The sequence below is a fragment of the Ursus maritimus genome, unplaced genomic scaffold (genome assembly GCF_017311325.1).
Source record: "Ursus maritimus isolate PB19 unplaced genomic scaffold, ASM1731132v1 scaffold_25, whole genome shotgun sequence".
Lineage (NCBI taxonomy): Eukaryota > Metazoa > Chordata > Mammalia > Carnivora > Ursidae > Ursus > Ursus maritimus.
Window position 1 is genome coordinate 25,961,448 of NW_024425008.1, and position 22,796 is coordinate 25,984,243.

Below are 22,796 nucleotides of genomic sequence, written 5' to 3' on the forward strand. Positions count from 1 at the left end.
CCTTTCTAATCTGGGTGTCTTATTTCACCCAACTTCCCCTAAGATTAACAACTCACGTGAGTATGTACAATTATCATAACCAGGAAAATAACGTGGGTGCAATTCCACTTACTACAGTGTTTATTCAAATGTCACCCATTTCCCCCTCACATCCTTCTTTTTCTTTTTTTTTTTTGAAATACATTCTTTTTTTCTTTTTTTTAAAGATTTTATTTATTTGACAGAGAGAGAGACAGCCAGCGAGAGAGGGAACACAAGCAGGGGGAGTGGGAGAGGAAGAAGCAGGCTCATAGCGGAGGAGCCTGATGTGGGGCTCGATCCCACAACGCCGGGATCACGCCCTGAGCCGAAGGCAGACGCCCAACCGCTGTGCCACCCAGGCGCCCCCCCTCATATCCTTTTTCTGTTCCAGAATGCAATCTAGGTCCACACAGCGTTTGTCTGCTGTGTCCTCTTAGTCTCCTCCAACCTGTAACAGTTCTTCAGTCTTATTCTTCATGACCTTCAGACTTTCGGGGAGTACTGCTCATTTATTACATAGAACGTACATAGAACGTCTCTCGATTTTAGCTTGTCAGATGTCTTCTCGGGGTTGGATTGAGGTTATACATGTCTGGCAAGAATCCCACAGAAGTTAGGTGCCTTGTTACCGGTATTGTTAAGCTCCATCTCTCAATTTCATTGGTGTCTGTCAGGTTTCTCCACTGTAAAAAGTTACTATTCTGATCCTTTTCCTAAGAAGAAAAGGGATGGCACTGAAGGATTTTAAGCAAGTGACTCATTTAGATGGGCATTTCGACAATGCCCCCCCCCACCCTGGGTGCGGCATGAACGTGGGGAAGATCAGTTCAGTGTATACTGCCATCCAATCGGTGATGATGGAAGTGAGAAGTGGATAGATTTTAGAGATATTTAGAAGGTGAAATCCTAGGGCAGGTTAATGAGATCATGCAGGATTTCTCATTTCATTGGTCTGCAACTGAGCTTGGACCAACCTAGGTTTAAAAGCACCCAGCTGGGGCACCTGGCCGGCTCGGATGGTAGAGCCTGAGACTCTTGATCTCTGGGTTGTAGGTTTCACGTTGGGGGTAGAGGTTACTTTAAAAAAAAAAAAAAAAGCACCCAGGTGATTGCCATGTTCAGCCACATTGAGGTGTGAACAGATAACTCTACCCAAAAACCAGGGGGCCTAGAAGCTGAGCTTGGCTGGCAACATGCACAAGCCACAGCACTGCACTGGAACCCCTTCGGAGCAGGGCTGGGTTGGGGCAAGGAGGGAAGTCAAAGCCCCTCAGGTGCTCTCGGAATCCCTCCCAACAGCCTGTGCTCCCTCCTTCCGGACTCTCGCCTCCCACCGGCCGGCACTGTGGGGGCTGCAGTGTGGAATAAGTAGGTATGGGGAGGATCCCCCAGCAGCCCTCCTCCTTCCACCATCCCCTGGTGTCCTCGGGCAGGTGGCACGTGAGCAGCTCCTCCTGGCTGCCCTCCTATCTAGGTCCCGCGCACCTCCCGCCAGCTCTCTCTGCCTGGCAGGGAGGAGCCGCTCGAGTTAAGCGGATTTCATGCTATTTTCAAATTCATCTTTCATGGAAATTTTCTTCTACCATTAAACCTACTTTCTGCTGCTCTTTTCATCTGCCTGAAAGCTTCCTCCTCCTCTTCCATGAGATAAACCAGTAGCGGGAACATTTAGGAACCTGCTAGTGACATTCTACAGGTGTCCTGGGGTGTCACCTGCCAAGACTGGGGAGGAGGAATCACACTAAAGCCTCCCTGTTAGAAGTCAGGCCGGCAAGGGGGCAGACAGCACCAAAGGCCGGAGCAGGCCCCCTGCCACTCGCACGCACTCCTGAGCTCTGCCTCTCAGCCCTCCAGCCCCATCCTGGTAACGGCCTTGTCGGGGTACCTGTCCCTCATCCTCCCATGACAGCCACCACACTGCGACTAGTGGTTCAGAACCAGCGACTAAGGTCATCTGAGGAGCAATTGAGGCATTTCCCGGAGACCCCCACGGAGCCAACATTTGAGCAAAGCTGCTGACCCTGGGAGCTCTGAGTTGGAGGGGTCAGGATGAGCTAGGAAATACCAAAGCCAGAATACGCCTCCCTGTGAACCCACTGCACTTTGTTGTGCATCCCGTATAGAAGTTTCTATCATATCTCTGCCGGTGAGCAGAGGCCTTTGTGAGGACAAGTATTGGGGCCAAATGACTCTGTACCGTCAGCTCCCAGCACAAGACTCGGCCTGTCATGGGCTGTCTATCACATCTGCCAGACCCTGTGTGAGCAGGAAAGATCTAGCACCTGGACCAGACTTGGGCGGTGAGTGGCCTCAGAGGTGACCTGGAAGGAGAGCTGTGCTCAGAGGAGAGCATGAGGATGGCCTGGACCAGTCCAATTCCCTTCCCTGTGATCGTCTTGCAGTGTGGAACCACATGAAGCCTGCAGTGCTCCGAGGGTCCTGCCAAGATGGAGATGTGGGAGAGAAAATTCTAGGATGATGCCCCGCTTTCTGGCCAGTTCAGCTGCTAAGCTGATGCTGGCAGCAACCAGGCTAAAAAATACTCCGAGAAGACCGGGTTGGTGGGGGATGAGCCCAGACTGGCAGTGAGACTGAGGTGCTGCCCAGGCGGGGCAGGTCAGGTGTGAGCTGGTTGCTGGGGGCCCAAGAGCCACCAAGGGCCTGAGTGCTGGCCTCCAGAGAAATAGCTGAGGAGCAACTTCATGCATCAAGGTAGACAAGATAATCTCCACCAAAATACAGGACCCCTACCCCCAGGGGATAAAGAGATTAAAATTTTTTTAATTATTCACATTTCACCTGATTGCTTTTTGCATGAAGTTTTCATATACAAAATTTGTAGGCCCAGTTATTACTCTACAATGGCACAGAATGTTGGAAGATGCAGAGCCAAACTCAGTGTTTTCTTCTTCATTCCGTTGTTCATTTCACGAGAATGTCTTTCTACATCTGCATGTGAGAAAGTGATGTAAAACAAATAATTTCAACAAATGTCAACTTCGAAATCAGCATGAAGTATTCTTAGCCAGACAGTCCTGCTTAGGTATAATCTGCCTTTCTAAGCGATTATAAAGGAAATGGTTTTTCTACACAAGAGTAATTTAACCATACTAATATTTTCCAAATCAATAAATATTGGCTATCTTTTTTATCTTTTTTTTTTTCCAGCAGAAGCTAAAGAACCTCCCTGTGATTTGGGGACTTAGAGCTGGCCTTGGACAAAAGGACCTTTCAGTCTTGGGACAGGAGTATCTTTACCTTACAGGGCAATCTTGAGCAAGAATCTCCCTGGGCATTAGCTTCCTCCTAGAAAACAGGAATTAGATTCCCAGGGGCTCTCAAACTGGGCATGATTGTTACCAATAGCAAATGCTCATCCAGGACTTACTATGTAATCCCCATTCTACAGATGGAAAAAGTGAAGTACGGCGATGTTTAGCTCACCCATGTGCATTCACTGCCTCTCCAATGTCTGAGACTATCAACAGGTCTGGGTGGGGCCCTGGAATCCATGCTCCTAACCAGCTCCCCCAAGGACTGAGATCCAGGTGTTTAGACCCCGTTGAGGTACCGCTCAGGCATGGTTCTGAGGTACCGCTCTGGTTCTGAAGGCGCATGGAGACAAACAGAATCTAGAGCCCCAACCAGGGCAGTTCTGAGGAGGGAGGTTGGTAAAACCCTCTGACGGCTAAGGCAGTAGGGCGGGTGGGCTGGGGGTTCCAAACAGCCAGAAGGGGCTGTGCCTACGGAAAACCCAAAGACTAGTCTCTTGCTGCACCAGATCGCCACCTGCTGGCTACAGATGGCCATCGCAGGCCAGATTTAGCAGGATCATTCTGGCATTTGTCAAGATGGAATTGGACAGTTTGAAAGCAGGGACTCAGTTTCAGAGCAGCCACTGACCTAAATTAGGGGGTTGCTGTGGGATGAAGAAAAATGGCCAATGAGAAATATTAGGAAGTAGGATTGATGAGATTTATTAACACCAATCCCAAAGGACAACAGCAGGGAAAGCATAGTGGCCCCATTTCATTCATTCCCTCTTTCAACAAGTTGTAGCACCTACTACGTGCCAGCAACTAATCTTCCTGCTGGGAATACGGGAGTATAAGCAAGTCAGGAAAAAGCCCTGCTTTCCATGGAGCTTATGCCCTACCAAGGTGGGGGTAGGAGGTCATCAAATAAGCAAATAAACAAGAAAATTATCAGATGGGAATAAACACCACATGGAGAATTTAAAAGGGCAGCGCAATAGGGACTCAGATCTGAATGGTAAGGAGCCTGCCCAGTAGTGGTGTTCCAAACCAACAAATGCGAAGGCCCTTACAGCAAATGTAGCATGTTCGAGACCCACGGCAGCCAGTGTGGCTGGAACGTGGTGGGTGAGGGCAAGAGTGGGACAGCATGGAAAGCCAGCCAGGGGCCAGATTACAGGCTTTTGTCAGGCGGTGCAAGGAATTCTAAGAGTGAAGGGAAGCCACGGACACGTTAGACAGGAAAGTGAAAGAATACGATTTCACTTAAAGCGCTCTGGCTGCTCTATGGAGCATGGATTGTACAGGGCAAGAGTAGAAGGAAGACAAGAGGTGGGGATGCGGGCCAGTGGGGAGGGTTCTGGGCGCACTTTGGAGTCAGTCAACAGGACTTGCTGACAAGACTGGATATGGGGGTGAAAAAAATAGCAGGACCAAGAATGACTCCCCAAGACCATAAGGATGACAGCCGGTGTAGGAAACCAACATTTCCCCCGATGATGCCACACTCCAACAAGCTGAGGTCTGGCCTTGACCTCAGCCCCCTGGAGGGGGTTTGCCAAGTCAGCCACTCCCAGGCTCCAGGTGTCCTTACCTGGGCCTAGCCTGCTTGGGTACATGAGGAGCATGAAAGACAATGCCTGACACGGACCTGACTTGACCCTTGTGCGGGCCCGGCCTGCAAGGACACTTCATAGGCAGCTTTCTCCCATAGGTGGGAGTATCTATCCAGGCGGCCGGGGTCCCGCCCCCAGCTGGAAGTGCACCCAGCGTCACCTGAGATCCGATGCTAAACAGAATTCCCAGTCATTCCCTCCATCCCCTAAGCCCTGGACCTGGGAGTGTCCCCTTAAACCAAAGGGACTGTGGGAATGAGCAGGCACATCCTGGCCAAACAAATACCAGAGACCAAGGGCTGTGGGTACCGCATCACTTTATTTTTTTGCTTTTCCAACTTGACTCTTAGACAATGCAAATTCACTCGCCTGCCTGGCCTCTGTACGGTCCCTCGCTGACGGGGCACAGGCTCCGAGGCTCAGCAGAAAGACGGAGGTCCCCCACGAGCCAACCAGGGTCCACAGCAGATGGGCCGAGCACCAGCAGAGACTCGAAGCCCTCTCCCCCAGGCCCTTACCACACTCCTTGCAAGGGACGGGCCAGCACCTCAGTGATCCAGCTCAGGGCCTTCCCTTAGAGGTTCTTCCTACGTACCCTTACTTGTCATGCCGAGCCTGGTGCCCTCTCCCTTGAGGGCACCGGACAGAAGCCAGTAACCGGCTCCACATTCGATTTCTAGTGTTCCTTTGGGAAACATCTTTGAGACAGGAGGGTGCCAACCCCCGAAAAGAAACTGCAGACATATATTCTGCCTAATGGGACAGATAGCCATGGTAGAGTACTTCTTTCGTCCCCAGGAAAAGTTGAAAGCAGCTTTAGCTAACAAACCCCCTCAGGACCCCTATACATACGGTTTCCAACACCAGCCAGGGGGCCCAGCCAACCCACTTAAATCAAAACAAAAAACTAAAACCAAGACAATAAAAAGCAAGAATGGCAAACAACCGAAGAGAACAATTCTGGTCCCGTAGCTCTCTGCAGGAGACCAGATGGCCCCTTTCTGGCTCCGTCTGCCTTAGAGCCAGGAAGCAGCGCAAAGCTGCCCTTGGATTCAAGGCAGACAATGTGGGAGCCAGAGCAAAGGGCATCCTGGCCAAGCCAGGGGTCACCTTAGGTCCCTGACCCTGTCCAAACGGGTCCCCTCTCCTCCCAGCCCCCTTCGCGCCTCCCCGTCAGCCATCCACGAGGGTGAGGCCGTCATAGAGCGCGCGCTTCCACATGTAGTAGGTAGAGCGGGCGGTGAGGGGGAAGAGGGCGCTGAACTCCTTGAAGGAGGGGAAGCTCTTCGACTGGAAGCGCTTCTGCAAGAACAGCTTGGCCTGGGCCTTGAACTTCGTGGTGGCGAGCATGTCCATCACCAGCACCTGGCCGTCCCTGCCACCCACGGATGCCTCCGCCACAGGGCGGCTGGACAGGGACCTGCTGTGGGGCCGGCCCTGGGCCGTGGCCCCCTCTCCAGAAGGCCCTCCCTGGGCCTTCCCTGGATCCTCTCCTGGAGAAGCCCCCATGTGCAGGGGGGTCCCAGCAGGAGGGGCCATCGCAGCTGTCACATCCCTGCCAGCTTCCTTCTCCTGCTTCTCTTCGGCTTCCCGTAGCCCCCCTTTGCCCAAGGCGGGGGCCTGCATCTGGAATTTCGACAGGCCTCTGGGCCAGCCCCGGGCAAGACTCTTCCAGACCCAGAAGGTGGAGGGTGACAGGCTGGGGTAGCGGAGGCGGAAGCGGCAGAAGGGGAGATGCCCGCTGAGCACCTGCTTGCGGGCAGCCCTGCGCAGGCGCCTCTGCCAACGGGACAGGGGCACCTTGGGGGGCAGGAACTGGTGGGGGGTGGGCGGTCCCCCTGCCGTCACTTTGCCTGCCCCCCCTCCCCCTTCGCCCTTCCAAGGGAGCAGCGCCTCTTCTGGAACAGACGCCGGCTGGGGAGCCCCGGGCGTGGAGAGGGCTGGTGCTGGCTTGAAGCCGGGGTTCCTCCGGAGGGCCTTCCGGCGCCAGTTGTAGTAGGTGGACCGGGAGATGCCGGGGAACCTGCGTTTGAAGCAACGATAGGGGACCAGCGTGTTCAGGGAGATGCAGTGCTCCAGGTATGACTTGGCCCGCTGCATCAAGACCATGCCGGGGCTCGCGGCGGCCAGCGAGGAGCACCCCAGCCCCTTGGCCACCTGCTCTTCTGGCAGCTGCTCCAGCTCCCCCAGCACCTGCACCTCCTTGGGGGCCAGGGCCTGGCAGGTGCCGGAGCCCAGGAGCTCTTGCTTCCAGGCGTAATAGGTGGAGCGGGAGATCTCGGGGAACCTCTGGAGGAACTGCTGCAGCGGCACGACGCCGCCCCGGTGGAAGCTGTCCTGCAGGAAGTGCTTGGCCGAGAAGCGGGCAGCCACCTTCTGCCGATGCTCCTGGGACTGCCGCCGCCAGCGGTAGAAGGTGCTCTTGGTGACACTGTAGCGCTCGCACAGGTGGGAGTAGCTGAGGCCCGGTTCCTGGTTGAGCAGCTCCAGGGTCTTGGCCGGTGGCGGCAGCGGGGCCAGGGCCGGAGGAGCGGGGGCCGGGCCGGGGGCGCCGTCCACCTCCACCTCCTCCAGCCCCACGATGGGGGCAAAGTACTGGTGGCGGAAGAGGTGGCTGCTGAGAGGCTGGCCGGCCCACATGATGTGCAGCGTGGCGGGCACGTGGTCGCAGCGGCGAGGCCGGATGACGCGGTTGAAGTAGGGCCGGATCTTGAGGTTGCGCATGGGGTAGATGGAGTAGATGTTGCGCTGGAGGACAGAGGCGAGCGCATACAAGTGCCACACGTTGGAGAAGCTGCTGGGGAAGCAAGTGGCCTTGACGTCTGCGTCGAAGATGGCTTCCAGCGTGGCGGACGGCAGGCTGGTCATCTCCGGGGACTCCTCAGAGCACAGTGAGTAGCGCACGGCCTGCAGCATCACCTTGGAGTCGATCATGCCCTGCAGGTAGTATTGCCGGTGCAGCAGCATCTCCACCACCGTGCGGGCCCGCAGCTCCAGGCTGAAGCCCACGTCCCCCCACAGCAGCACGCTGGCCGCCTCGAACAGCAGGCTGCCCTCGCCCCTGCACGCCAGCGGCAGCATGTTCCGGGGAGCGTCCTCTGGGTACAGGCTCAGGGCCACCGAGTCCACCTCCAGCACCTGGGGGCCGGCGCCCCCCTCCCGGCAGGTGGGGAGGGCAAAGGACGACAGGACCTGCTTGGCCTCCAGCGCGGCACCGACGAGACCCTCGAGGCCCTCGGACTCCACAGCCTCCTGCAGCTCCTGCAGCACCTGCTGTACCAGCTGCTCCCGAGAGGTCATCCTGCCAGGGCAGAGGGCAGAGTCAGGACAAGGTGCCCGGATGCCCAGCAATGGTGACTGGCACCGTCTCCCTGAAAATAACGCCCATCCACTCCCATTCCCCCAGAGGCTAGCCCGGCTAAGTGCCTCCCGGGGTTTAATCCCTCCGTGGTGCTGAGGAAGAGCCTGGGCTCAGGAACCAGACTTTGAAGTCCTGGTTTTGATACTGGCTTGAGCAAGTCCGTTCAGCTCTCCTTGCTTCTGGTTCCTTTTCTGTACAGTGGGATGATAAACGTATCCAGTTACAGTTATTGTGGGCATAAAGGAGACGATGAAAGCATGGAGACAGGTATGCACGCACACACGCATGCACACACACACACACGCTCATCTGCAGAACAGTGCCTGACACACAGAGAAGGAACGCAGAGGCACTAGTTAGCTGTGACACGCTACACCTTCTTCAGGACAGCCATAAAGGCTGAACCTCCGTATCTGTTAACAGACTTACAAGCTCCTAGAGCTAAAACTGGGCTGCCTTTCCTTAGAACGGTGATTCTCAAAGTACGGTCCATGGACCCTGGGGGTTCCCTGAGACTTTTTCAGGGGGTCTGCAAGTTAAATCGTTTTCATAATACTAAGATATACTAAGATAATTTAACACTAAGATATTATTTGCCTTTTACATTATATTAATATTTGAGTAGAAATGTGGTAACTTAGCAGGAATCAAACTATGCTAGTAAACATATTCTTTACCACCATGTACACAGTTAAGGCGGGAAAAAAAAATGCTGGTTTCACTCAAGAATGTCCTTGATGAAGCAGTAAATTTTTTTAATTTAATCACATCCCTTAAATACATGACTTTTCATTTTTGTGAGTGGCAAACTGGGGAGCGCTCATTTCTGCTGCATACTGAACGTCTCCCATGACAGTTGTTTGGTTTCTGTGATGAACCAGCTGCTTTTATCATGGAATATCACTTTTACTTGAAAGAAAAACTGAGACATTACTCATTTAGACTTGAGTATATTGGGAAGACATTTTCTCAAAATGAATAAGGTGAGCCTGTCACCTCAAAGAAAACTGTTGACTATTTGCTGCCAGTGAAATTTTGAGCTTTCATTGAAAAACTAGAATTTTGGAAAACCTGTTATCTACTACAGTGAGCTTGACAGTTTCCCAATACCTAAAGACTTTTCTGATGGGATCAGCAGTGACACTAACAAATGTAACTTTTTATACTATGTAGTGAAATTGTCAACATCTGAACATCTACATCAATCAATGAACTATATTTCCCAAAAAACCCAATGGGTGATGTTACAAAGTCACACACAGGTAAAAGATCCACTCCAAACATAAAAGAAAGCAATGGATTTTACTATAATGGGGTACAAAAAAATCAGATATTGTTTCTACATTATAACTAAGCTTTAAGAAACTACTACTTGTCAAGTGTTGGTGTACTGATCAAAGAATATTCACTGAACAAGCAAGCTATCGAAATACTCATCCTTTTTCCGCCTACCAATCTGGACAAAGTTGGCTTTTCTTCATAGACTTCTATCAAAACAATGTATCACAACAGACTGAACGTAGACACAGGAGAATACCTTTTAAACCACGTATTAGAGACGTGAACCCATGTATAAGAATACACTCTTCTCACTATGTCTTTCTTGTTCGGGAAAAGTTATTTTTCACAAAAACAATTGTTATTTTTTATTGCGTAACGGGCTTGTTTTTTAATAAATATTTTCTAAATTTATCCATTTTAATTTTGAATATAATACACATCGATAGACGTAACCTATGTAAATAAAAGCTCTTCAGGGTCTTCAGTTTTAAAGAGCATACATGGGTCCTGAGACCAAAACGTTTGAGAACCACTGCCCTAGAACAAAGAGTCTTTTCAAAAGGGTGGCAGCAGCCTAGTCACTGGGCTAACACAGATCTAGCAACTAGGACGTACTGAGCATTCAGTATTTGCCAGACACTGTCCTAAGCCTGACAGCCATACTTTAAATTAGGCACTACCCTTATCTCCAGTTTAGAGGTGAGAAAACTGAGAAAATGCAATTTAGGCTAATTTGCCCTAGATCACACACGTGGTGGGGCCAGTACCAACGCTTAGACCCAGTCGCTCTAGTTTAAAGCTCCAGTTTAAACTGCCAGCCACCTTTTCAACACAAACAAATGATCCTAATTATTGGTACATTTTCAGTGTTGCATTGCAAAGCAAAGTATATTCCTTTTCAGACACTGCCTTTTTTTTTTTTTTTTTAAGATTTTACTTATTTGAGAGAGAGAGAGAGAGAGAGCGCGCGCACAAGCATGGGGAGCCAAGCATGGGGAGCAGCAGGCAGAGGGAGAGGCAGACTCTCCACTGAGCAGGGAGCCTGATTCGGGGCTTGATCCCAGGACCCCGGGATCATGACCTGAGCCAAAGGCAGGAGCTTAACCAACTGAGCCATCCAGGCACCCCTCGGACACTTCTTTTAATTTAAAAAGAAGGTCACTGTCTTCTCTCAGATCTTTACTCTCAGAATTCAATAAATTGCTTTAGATTAGCCTGAGATTTAAAAACTGTGTTTGGGTGTTTGTCAGCTCATCAACCTAACTGCCTACTTAAAGGGGATGTGCCTGAGTGTAAATTATGGTTCAGTAAAGTTTTTTTTAAAAGTTTGTAGGGGCACCTGGGTGGCTCAGTCGGTTGAATGTCTGCCTTTAGCTCAGGTCATGGTCCTGGGCTTATGGGATCAAGCCCCGGGTGGGGCTCCCTGCTCAGGTGGGAGCCTGCTTCTCCATCTCTCTCTCTCTCTCTCAAATAAATAAAATCTTTAAAAAAAAAAAAAAAGTTTGTAAAGCACCAAGAGAGTACCACCACAATCTTACCTGATAATCGTAAAAAAGAAGGCTCAACATTAGTAATCAGGGGCACCTGGCTGGCTTGGTCAGTAGAGCACGAGACTCTTGATCCTGGGGTCATGAGTTTGAGCCCCGTGTTGGTCAGAGAGATTACTTTAAAAAAATAATTTTTTAAAAATTAAAAATTAGGATCACCTTTGGGTAAAACTTCTTGGCTGCGGATTTTTTTTTAACGTGTATGCTGTGACAAATCTGGTCTAACCACGCACTGATTTTCCGTTTTGACCGTATCGTTTGACCCTGGAGTTAGGCTTTTAATCTGTTCATCTTGAATGTACTTTGTTTACTTTTTAAAAAACGATTCCTTCTCACTGGACTCAGGAGATAAACAATGTCATAGCCGTCCTCGGTAAAGAGAGCACATGTCCATATGCGATTTAAAAGTTGAGCCCTGAAAAACACACTGTAAGCCCAGAACAGCCTTTTCATTCTGGCAGCCAACAAAGATGCTGGTTTTACTTCCATGTCACTGGAAGAATGCCCCTATACAGCGGCACAGACATGAGCACTCTGCTAGATACTCGGCAAACCAAATTATGAAAATAGCCACCACTTACTTACGGATTACTATGTGCATTTAATTAGGTAATTCAACCAAAATCTCAGAAAAAAATGAGGGGACAATGAATTTAAACTGTTGGGTGATTCCTCCTGCCCTTCCACTCTTNNNCAAGAGCAAAGCACCATGTTCCCTCAGATGACGGCAAGCTCCTGTGGGCTTCACAAGGAGTGAGCGTTTGGATTTCAGGCTTTTTAGAGGTAATTTTGTTTATATGTGGTTCTCCCCTCCCCTCCACGTGAACAACAACTCCATCACACCTGCACCATTGTTAGGATGGCTATTCTGAGTTCACACCTGGAGAAATGGAGGCTTGGGGGTTAAATTAAATCACTTTCCCAAGACCATGTGGCTATTAAAGCTATAATATTAAGCAATGTGACTCCAGAGCGCCCCTCTAAACACTGTAATTCCACTACCCAGGGGAATACATCACCCAAAATGCTTATCAGCTGAAAGATCCAGAAACACATGGATTCTTGGAGCTTCGACACAAACCTGGCCATTTCACAGATAAGGAAAATGGAGGTCCAGAAAGGTACAGACGACTTGCCTGACTTCAAGCAGCAGTATCCGGGTATCTTCCAACAAAATGTCCAGATATACCGCACTTCCTTCTGCACAAACCCCACCCCGCCCTACCCTACCCTGTCCCGCCCTGCCTACTCTTCCCGGTCCGGTCCGGTCCCAGTCCCACCCAGCTCCGCTCCACCCTGTATCTCATTCCTTCCTCTTCCCCAAAGAGGTTAAGAGGTGGTGTGAGTAGGTAATACCCCACTTCTGTTTTCATCAAAAGCTTACTGGGAAAAAGCAGCTCCCTGGAGCTCTGCACCCCACATCCATCCACGGAGGGCTGGACTACCGGAGAACGGACAGTGGGGCAAAGGCCGGAGGCTGTGCGGGGAAGCCAATCATCCTTAAGTAGACAACTGGTTGATGGGGTTCAGGTGCAGCAGTCTTTTCAACAATGGCTCCCTGGAAGTGCAAGGCAGAGCTGGCAAGTGCCAGGTGCATTCATGGAAGGAGATGCAAAAAGCGAGAGCTCATCTACGGCTTTGTTCAACTGCGCTCCCAGGCCCCCACAGCCCTTGGAAGGGGCTGGAAAAGGCATGAAACCAAGGAGGCAAGTCCCCCCTCAGATTACACAGGCTCTCCCGGCTTGGGGTTGGAAGGAGGTAAAACGGGGCATCCAAAAAGCAGCCAGCCAGCACCTTAGCGCTTAAGAAGGGCTCTGGAGTCAAGGAGTAAATGAAGGGACACTAGCAACTCTGCAGGAAACTCAAACCAAAGACAGGTTTCCTCCTCCCTCCACCTCCTTATTTCAGGCAGATGGGGTCTCAGAGCCCACGTCTAGACCCTGTCCCTTCCATTTTAGAAGGGGTCAGCCAGGGTTCGAGGAAGGGCAAGGGAAGCAAACGCCAAGGAATCTAACACAACGCTGCCTGAAGTCTCCTCCGGCCTCTGGGACAAACTCACTCTCTACCAGCCTCATCCTGGGCTGTGTTTGCTCACCAACGACCCCATGTTCTCCCCCTCCCTCAAAGTAGGCTCTGCGTCTCCACAGTCAACTAGGCCCAACAAGTAGGAGGCAGTGCCACACAGGCCTCAACCCTCAGCAAGACCGGGTAAGACCACGGGAAACCGGCGGGCATCTCACCTGGCCTGGCTCGGCACCTCTCTGGTCTGCCCTCCCAACTGCCCAGGCTGGGTCCCTGGCTCGGGGGAGCGCCAGCCATCTTGGCTCCCTCCCTGGGTTCCAGGAGGCCCAGCAGGGCAGGGGCGGCCACAGGGGCTGGCTGGTGGCAGGCAAGTCCATCAGCGGTGAATTCCCCAGGAAGGGTAACGGGAGTGCCTGGGGGATCCAGGGTGGGCCTGAGGCCACCAAGTCAACCACGCCTGGGGAGTTCGGGAGTTGCTCTCGTGGACCACGTGTCTGGAGGGGTAGGAGAAGAGAGAGTGTGGCCCACGAGGGGAAGCAGCGGAGGCCACAGTCGCCCCTCAGGATGCCAGGAAGGCAGCGGGTGGCTGGGGGCTTCCGAGTCAAGGGACCCAACCCAAGGAGCCAGGAGAGTCTGGGGAGGGGCCGAGAACGGACAATTGTGTAGGGTGGGGAGGGGAGATAGGCAGCCGGGTGGGGGTGGGGCTGGGGCTGGAGGTGGGGGTGGGGAGAAAGAACTTGAAACAATGCCTCACTTCCCCCTTCCACACACACACCCACCCACCCACACACTTATGCACGCAACCACACAGGCTTGAAGCATCTTCGCGGAGTCAGTCCTTGACCCTTGGGCCCTTTACTGTCCCAAGGCCAGTCCTCACTCCCCTGGGGCCTCCAAGCCAAACGGGGCACCCACCGTTCCTAATTTTGAGCAAACTTTCTAGTTTACTGACCTCGAGGATGGCCCAGAGCCCTGGGGGCGTCCACTTCTTTCTCCAGCTTCCAGCTTGGGACATTTAAGTCACCCTGCGGCAGCGTCCCCAGCCGAGCGCCACTCTCACTCCAGAACTGGCTTCATATCTGTAGTGGACCATTGAGCATGGACCGTCTACAGCCAACTGGCCGGTGGAGAAGCAGCTTAAGCCACTCCCCCCAGGAAATCGCCCACCCTCAAGTGCTCTGGTCCCAAGATGAAAGAAGTGCAAATTCGGGGGTCACTTCCAATGGTAAAGTGATAGCGGCTATTGTCTGGTCCACTCTACCCAGCTGGGGGCGGTAAAGCGCCCAGACCGAGCTCTGCAACAGACCCCAAACTGCCCTGGGAACACTTGAAAGAAAGTTGAAAGACTTCCAAAGAGTTTGGGGGGAGGGGTTGGGGAGGTTCAGATAGAAAGACGTAGGGNTCAATGGCCAGCCTTGAGGGTAGGGGTGGGGGAGCGTAGCTGGAGCCCCAGAAACTGGCCTTGGACGACTGGGTAGACTTCGGGGCTTTCTGAACCTCCAAGACGCATCTCTTCCTGAGGCAGCTCCCCATCCCTGGTGGTGCTGGACGGGGGAGGTTGGAGAGCTCACTGCCCCCACCTCGGTGCAGGCCCCTTTTCCTTCCAGAAAGTCCCCACTTTCTCCAAGAGCTCCATTCCCACCTTTCTCTGAGCATCCCCCAGGCGTGGGGCTCAACACCTCTCCCAAAGCCTGCCTGGGCCAAAACTGCGTCTGTCGGGGGCCAGGGTGCCTATCCCAGGACACCTAGTTCTCTGAGCCCCACGGGAAGGCGGGGGCGTGCGGTACCTGGGCTTCCGTCCCTCCTGCAGCTCATCTCAGCCCAGGGGCCTCAGATAATCCCAGAAGAACCAGTCCTATCCGCCCGTCTAGTCCCCGCTGGTGGGGGAGGAGAAGGCCGCCGGATTTCAGCCTTTGGTGGTAGCTCCCCCCCAGGGGCTTTCCTGCCCGGCTTTAACCCTTTGGAGTGCTGGGGCTAGCTGCTGCCCTCCCGGGCTTCATTCCACCCACCTCCCCTCTATGGCCTGACCCCTGGCTACCCCTGTAAAATGCCACCCCCGGCTCACAATTACCATTTCTCCTCTGCCAATCATGAGCCCTACACTTACCACCTAGATCAAAAATCCTTTATTGAACGCTCGTTCCCAGGAGCACAGGAGGAGGGGGGGGGCCACCAGATGTGAGCTCAAGTCTGGTCCCTGGATCAAAATCACACCAGCCCCACCCACCATGATGGCAGGCGCCCGAGGCAGCGGCTTAGACTTGTCCTGGACTTGGATTTGAATGCCAACCCTGCCCCTTACTAGAGTATGGCCTTAGGCGAATTGTTTCAGCCCTTGGAGCCCTGATTGAAAGGTTACTGGGGCACAACTTTTCCCGCAGAGTTGCGGCATAGATTCAACGAGATGATCAACTTAAAGCATCAGGACCGTGCTTGGCACGGAGCAAGTCTGTTGCCGTCCTCAGCCTCTCCAGCTAATTTGAAATTCTTTTAAGTTCTTAAGATATATGTAGCATTTTAAAAGTTTCAGAGAATAGTGGTTATCTTGTAGAAGGAGTTGGATACTTTTCCAAATTATCTTTCTGTGTTGACATTTTATAAGGAGTCTACCTTACTTGCTATCATTTTAAAAAGCAATGAAGATAATTTTAAATTCTTTAAAAGGCTAATGGAATCTTTAAAGGTATTTTTTTAAAAGAAACTAAAGGTTTGTTGGTGCTTCCATCACCAAGGTATGAGTCTTTTTTATAGACTAATTGGGAAAATTTAGAATAATTGGGAAACTTTTTAAAGTAGAAAGAAGAAAAAGTTACCTATAATCTCATTATCTAAAGACAGATATTGTGAACATCTTGGTATATTTCTTTCTAATCTAGTTTTTTTTTCTTCTTAGACTTACACAAATTAAATATTCTCTTTCCAAAAGATCCAAATGGTACAGAGTAAAAAATAGAGTAAATTGAGCAAGTCTTCCCTTTCAATCCCTAACACATTCTCTTCACTATGCTTAACTGCCAGTTCTTTTTCTGTGCATTTACAAAGCGTATAAATTTCTGATCTTTCTATGCATATTTTTGTTCTATGCTAAACATTTTTAAATTACTTTTGACTAATATATATTCTATTTTATATACATAAAAAATAACATATTATTCAAAGCACATGTAAATTTTGCTTCAGTAATTTACAAAAGGATTCAGGATTCAAATTTCAGCCTTGTCTACAGTTTCCCTCTCCAGAAGCAGCCAATGTTGTTTCTAGGGTACCATTCCAGAAATACGCATAAACAAGCAAATCTCTGAGAGAGTGCTTTTCCCTTTCTTTGCAGCACAAATGGTCGTACGCTAAACCCTCTTATGCACCTTGCTTTTCTCACTTTATTTTTTTATCCAGAGTCGCCATTGTCCAACAAAACGTAATGAGAGCCACACATAATACCTTTAAATTTTCTAGTAGCCACATTAAGGAGAGTTAGAAGACTTGAATTGAATGGACAGAGGGATCATTGAATTGGACAGGTGAAATTAATTTAACAATATATTTTATTCAAACCAATATATCTGAAATATTATCATCTTGAGAGGAAATCAACATAAAAATCAGTTTTTAATTCAAAAATTATTAATGAGATGTTTCACATTCTTTTTTTTGCACCAAGTTTTCAAAGTTCAATGTCTTTTCCACTTGAAGCAAATCTCATGTAGAACTAGCTACATTTCAAATGTTCTATAGCTGGTAGCAAATGCACTAGGACGTATCTAGATGGAGCACGAACTGCATTTTATGAATTAACATAATGTCCTATCCAGTCCTCCACTGGTGGACATTAAGGTCATTTCCATCTTTTGCTCTTCAACCAAGCTACAATGGGTCATCTTGCACATACACAGGTATAGCCAAACTTCCAAAGTGCACTCTAGTAATCTGTATAGATTTTGCCAAATTTCCCTCCCTAGAAGTTGCACCAATTTATTTCCCCCAAAACACAGTATGAGAGTGCAGTCTCTCTACCCCTTGGCCAGGACAATGCGTTAACACTTCTTTATCTTTGCCAGTTTAATAGGTGAAAAATTAGTCCCTCCGCATGGCTTTAATTTACATTTTTTCATTATGAGTAAGAGAGAACATTTTTAATATATTTTTGATCATGTTTTGTTCCCTGTGATATCCTTTGCCCATTTTGCTATTGATCATAAACCTTTTTCTTACTGTTTTCTTTTTTTAAGATTTTTTATTTATTTATGTGACAGAGAGACAGCCAGGGAGAGAGGGGAACACAGCAGGGGAGTGGGGGAGGAAGAAGCAGGCTCCCAGCGGAGGAGCCCTATGTGGGACTCGATCCCTGAACGCCGGGATCACGCCCTGAGCCAAAGGCAGACGCTTAACGACTGCGTTACCCAGGTAAAGCACTAGCCTCTTGATCTCAGGGTTGTGAGTTCAAGCCCCAAGTTGAATGTGGGATTACTTAAAAATAAAATCTTAAAAAAAAAAATTCTTTTTAATAGATTAAAAAAATAGGGGTGCCTGAGTGGCTCAGTCCGTTAAGCATTTGCCTTCAGCACAGGTACTGATCCCCAGGTCCTGGGGTGGAGCCCCGCATCAGGCTCCCTGCTCAGCAGGGAGTCTGCTTCTCCCTCTCCCTCTGCCTGCCACTCCCCCTGCTTGCCACTCCCCCGGCTTGTGCTCTCTTTCTGTCAAATAAATAACTAAAATCTTTAAAATAAATAATAAATAAATAAATACAATCTTTTAAAAAAATAAAGTAAAATAGGGGCGCCTGGGTGGCACAGCGGTTAGGCGTCTGCCTTCGGCTCAGGGCGTGATCCCAGCGTTGTGGGATCAAGCCCCATATCAGGCTCCTCCGCTATGAGCCTGCTTCTTCCTCTCCCACTCCCCCTGCTTGTGTTCCCTCTCTCGCTGGCTGTCTCTATCTCTGTCAAATAAATAAATAAAATCTTAAAAAAAAATAAAGTAAAATAAAAATAGATGTTTTTTTCCAATTTTGTGGTTTATAATTAGACTTTGCTTATGGTAGTTTTTATCCTGAAGAAAACTTTTTATGTTTGCATATATTGACCATACCTGCTTTTCTTTCATGGATTCTAGTTTTGGTAAATTTTAATTTACCTTTCTTTAAACTGTTAAAATTAGGTATTACAAAATTAAGGTCTTACTCATCAGGTGTCCAAACACCAAAAATCCTAGATTCCCAGCAATAATTAAACCAAATCCTACAAGTAGACATCTTTAGTTAATATGTACCTTGCTTTGAACAAAATTCAGATTTAGGAAGCAGATGAGTGTGGGGGGGTAATCTTCACTTATAAAGAGACATACAATAGAAAAGCTTCCTTTAAATAATGAGCTGAGATAAGTAATTAACTGGGTTTAAATGTATAGCTGTCCAGGGCTTGTATAAGTGGTGTGGGGGGGTCACCTGTATTTGCATCACTACAAAAAATAAGTTCTGAATTGAGCATCGATTGGGCACTGGCGGGGCACAGCACGAGCTGTGGGGTGGGACCGCAAGGTTGAAATTCCAGTCCTGCCCTTGTGTGCAACTGAACACGTTTTCTCGTGTCTCCAGACCTAATTCCTTGCTTAAAAAATGATGAGAATAATACTGGAGAGGTTTGCTATGAGGATTAAATGAAAAACGGCTTATGAAATTCTTAGCACGGGTCCAATGATAAAGGCTCAGCAAACGACACTGCTATTCCATTGAGCTGTACTACTCATTCCCCACGGAGATTTAAAGAATTCATCCCTCTCCATTCAATTCATTTATCCACTGGTGCCTAAGTAACATATATTAGTCCATCATTCATTCAATCATTTCTTTATTCCGTTGTTCACTTACTCCTGTGTTTGCTCACGCGCTGGCAGATATCTGAGCTCCGACTACACACCAGGTCCTGGGCTAGCCCTGAGGGGGACACAGTGATGTCTGTGAGACCTGACTCTAGAGTCCGAGGGCTGAGGCTCAAAACTCTTGTCAGACATTCCACATGCAAAACCACACTTATTACTGTGTTAACTGAACACGAAGGCCCTACATTCGATGGCTGACAGTTACTCCATGATGTCATAATCTCCTGGTTTCCTTTCTTTTTCCTTTGTTCCTTTTCTTCTCCCTCTTCCTCCCTGCCACTTCCCCTCTACACGCTCTCTGCCTCTGCCCAGAGTCCCTTGGCAATTACCGAAAGACAGGTAACAACTCAGACTCCGGAGTCTGGCCAACCTGAGGTAACTCTCAGCTCCTGTACTGCTTCCTGGTTAAGGGAACTTAAACAAATCTGACCCCTAGTTTCCTCATCTGTGAAATGGGGATGATATCCACTTTATTCCAATGTTGGAATTAAACAGTCATGTCACTCCTTGTCTGTGAAGAAACATTTAATACCAGGGAGACATGATCATCAATTCAAATCACAATGGGTTGAACATCCACTCTCTGTAGACATTACGCTCGGTGCTGGGGAAGCCACCTAAAGAGCTCGAGTCGTCTCTTCCAGTCAGAAGCCACAGCCCAGATGGGGACGCAGTGAGTACTCCAGAAGAGCTACCATTACTTGCTCTTACCACGGAAAGGAACAAGGCCTTTGTGAGTCCGTCACTCCTGGACGCGGGACTGGCTCAGAGCCCTGTGCTAAGCAGGCTGTCAGGCTGTTGCTGGCTTCTCTGGTTTCATTTGCAGCTCCAATCTGGAATTATCTGTGGCTTTAGAGTCATTTACTGGGGCGCCTGGGTGGCTCAGTCGGTTAAGCGTCTGCCTGCGGCTCAAGTCCTGGGATTGAGTCCCACATCGGGCTCCCCCTGCTTCCCCCTCTCCCTCAGCCTGCTGCTCCCCCTGCCTCTCTCATTCTCTCTCTTTCTGTCAAAAAAATAAAACCTTTAAAAAAAAAAAAAAAGTAAAGTCATGGGATGCCTGGGACGCTGCTGCTTCGGTGGTTCAGTTGACTAAACGCCTGCCTTTGGCTCTCGGTATGATCCCAGATCAAGTCCCATATCCGGCTCCTTACTCAGCTGGGAGCCTGCTTCTCCCTCTGCCCGCTGCTCCCTCTGCTTGTGCGCTCTGTCTCTCTCTCTCTAGCAAACAAATAAATAAAATCTTAAAAACAAACAAATAAATAAAGTCATTTACTTTGGTGGTAAATTTGAATATAGACTGTGTCTTAGCATATACTAAGGAAGTAATGTTAATGTGTACAAAGTGGTAATAGTAAAATATGTCCTAAATTTTCCGATAGACATGTAAGAGGCATGAAATGATAGGACCTCAGGTGTTTGCTTCTTAAAAACCACAGGAAAAGAAGAGAAAAGGGTAAGCTACATATGTCAAAGTACTGATAATTATTATTGAATCAGGGGTTCCTTTTCCCATTCATTCAGGGTGATTCATTATGCGGTTCTCTCAATTTTGGTGTATTTCGTAAGTTTTATAATAGAAGAGTGAAATATGTAGGGTTGAGGCGTGGGAGTATCACTTTCCGGGAAGGAAACTTACCTGCAAGCAGCATTCCCATTTAGGTGCAGGGCAGACAGGACAGTGTTGGAAACGTGCCTGGTGGACAGTCTGGCCCCAGGGATCGACACTTACTTTGTCTGCAGGGCCTTTGCTAGGGGCCCTTGAAGTGAGGGGCTTCACACAGCAGCCGTTCTTGGGGAATTTACCTGGAGAGCGAAGAGGGCTGGTGGATAATAGCTCCTCCCCTGACCCCAAGGGAACAAGCCCAGGTACCCAACTAGAAAAGCCCAGCCTCAAACAAGGATTCAGGGGCTCCTCGTCCTCTCCCCACTAGTTCATTGCATTTCTTCTATCACCTCTGCTTCATCTGAAAAGAGGATGAACCCAAGGTCCCCCAATCATTCTGTTCTTAGTCTCAGACCCGGTGCCCCTGATTTTGGTTAGCTTATTCCCAATTCCCTCCACTCCCACCACTCCACTCAGTTAAGCACTTTTATTCATTTCCTTCCAGAGTTTCTTTTTATAAGTACAAGCAAATACAAATATACATCCTCCAAGTACGTTTTGAATAGGCTTAAAACTAACAACAAAGCAAATTGAAAATACAGAAAATTGCCAAGTGTTCCAGGTAAAGAGTGAAATCTGGGAGTTGTTGGCGTGTAGATAAGATCCAAGGCCAAGGGAAGCGATAACAGATAATGGAGGAAGATAGGAGGAACAGGAGGAAGGAAAGAAAGTTACCACCCCCATAGAGTGGGCTGGAGAAGAAAAACAAAGGAGAGAAGGAAAAATCAAGAGAGAGGATTTTTTTTTTTTTTAAGATTTTATTTATTTGCCAGAGAGAGAGAACACAAGCAGGGGGAGGGGCAGGCAGAGGAAGAAGCAGGCTCCCCACTGAGCAAGGAGCCCAACTCGATCCCCCAATCCCGCAGGACCCCAGGATCATGACCTGAGCTGAAGGCAGCCACTTAACCGACTGAGCCACCCAGGGATCCCAAGAACACATTCTTTTTGTAAATAAAAAAGATTTGGAAAAGAGGAGAAACTACTGGTTAGAGCCATCTATATTCAGAATTTTTCTTTCTTTCTTTCTTTTTCTTTTTTTTTTTTTTTTAACATTTTATTTAAGTAAACTCCATGCCCACTGTGGGGCTCAAACTCATGACCTGAGATCAAGCGTCTCACGCTCTCCCAGCTCAGCCAGGTGCCGCTGTATTCAGAATTTCTGAGGCTGAGAGATTAAGATTAAAAGCACTGGCTATAGGAGCACCTGGGTGGCTCCGTTGGTGGAGTCTCGGACTCTTGATTTCGGCTCAAGTCATGATCTCAGCTCCCTGAGATCCAGCCTCCAGCTGCGGGCCAGCTCCCTGCTCAGTGGAGAGTCTGCTTCTCCCTCTCCCTCCGCCCCTCCCGCTTGTGCGCGCTCACACACTTTCTCTCTCTCTCTCTCTCTCTCTCTCTCAAATAAATAGATGAATCCAAAAAAAAAAAAAAGGCAAAAAAAAAGCACTGGCTTCAGAACCTAATAAGCCTGAGTTTAAACCCAGCTCTACCCCAGGAACAAATTAACTCTCTAAAGTTCAGTTTCCTCACCTGTAAAATGGTGATTATGATGATAATTACTTCATGGATTGTGATAAGGATTAAATGAAGAAATGCAAATAAAGCATTTAGTACAGCGACTGTCACACAGAAAAAGCTCAGTTAATACTAGTTGGCTTTTAAAATAGTTATTACTAGGGGCGCCTGGCTGGCTCAGTCGGTAGAGCATGGGACTCTTGATCTCAGGGTTGTGAGTTCGAGCCCCACAGGTTGGGTACAGAGATTGGTTAAAAATGAAATCTTAAATATCTGGTTGTTACTAGGTCAAAAAATAAAACAGTTATGACTTAGTCAGATGGGCCAATCACAGAGGTGCAAACTTGGACCACATTATTCTAGAACTGCTGTCACTGAAATGCTTTCTCTGTGTTGGGCTGTGGACCTTCACAGAGGGTCAGACTGGGAACTCAAGAGGGACCCTGTGTCCACTGGAGGGAAGAGGCAAGATGATCCTCAGAATTTCTTTGTGTATCTATATTTTTCTCTCATTCTTTTCAATTTTTATTTTTGTATTTTATAATGCGTGTACTATTGCATACGTTCATCCGTGCATATGCAGTTTATAAGCAAATACACCCAAGGCAGGGTTCAAACCCACGATCCTGAGGCCAAGACCTGAGCTGA

General features: G+C 49.0%; 1 protein-coding gene across 1 annotated transcript; it reads right to left on the reverse strand.

Moving 5' to 3' along the window:
- Positions 1-6,064: 6,064 nt before the first annotated feature.
- On the reverse strand, positions 6,065-8,191 carry VRTN (vertebrae development associated). The gene has a single exon (XM_040641274.1). The coding sequence runs from the start codon at positions 8,189-8,191 to the stop codon at positions 6,065-6,067; it is 2,127 nt and encodes a 708-aa protein (XP_040497208.1).
- Positions 8,192-22,796: the final 14,605 nt, after the last annotated feature.

What these genes read in the sequence shown, in the direction of transcription:
- VRTN (XM_040641274.1), bottom strand. Translation starts at nt 8,191, where the DNA reads ATGACCTCTCGGGAGCAGCTGGTACAGCAGGTGCTGCAGGAGCTGCAG.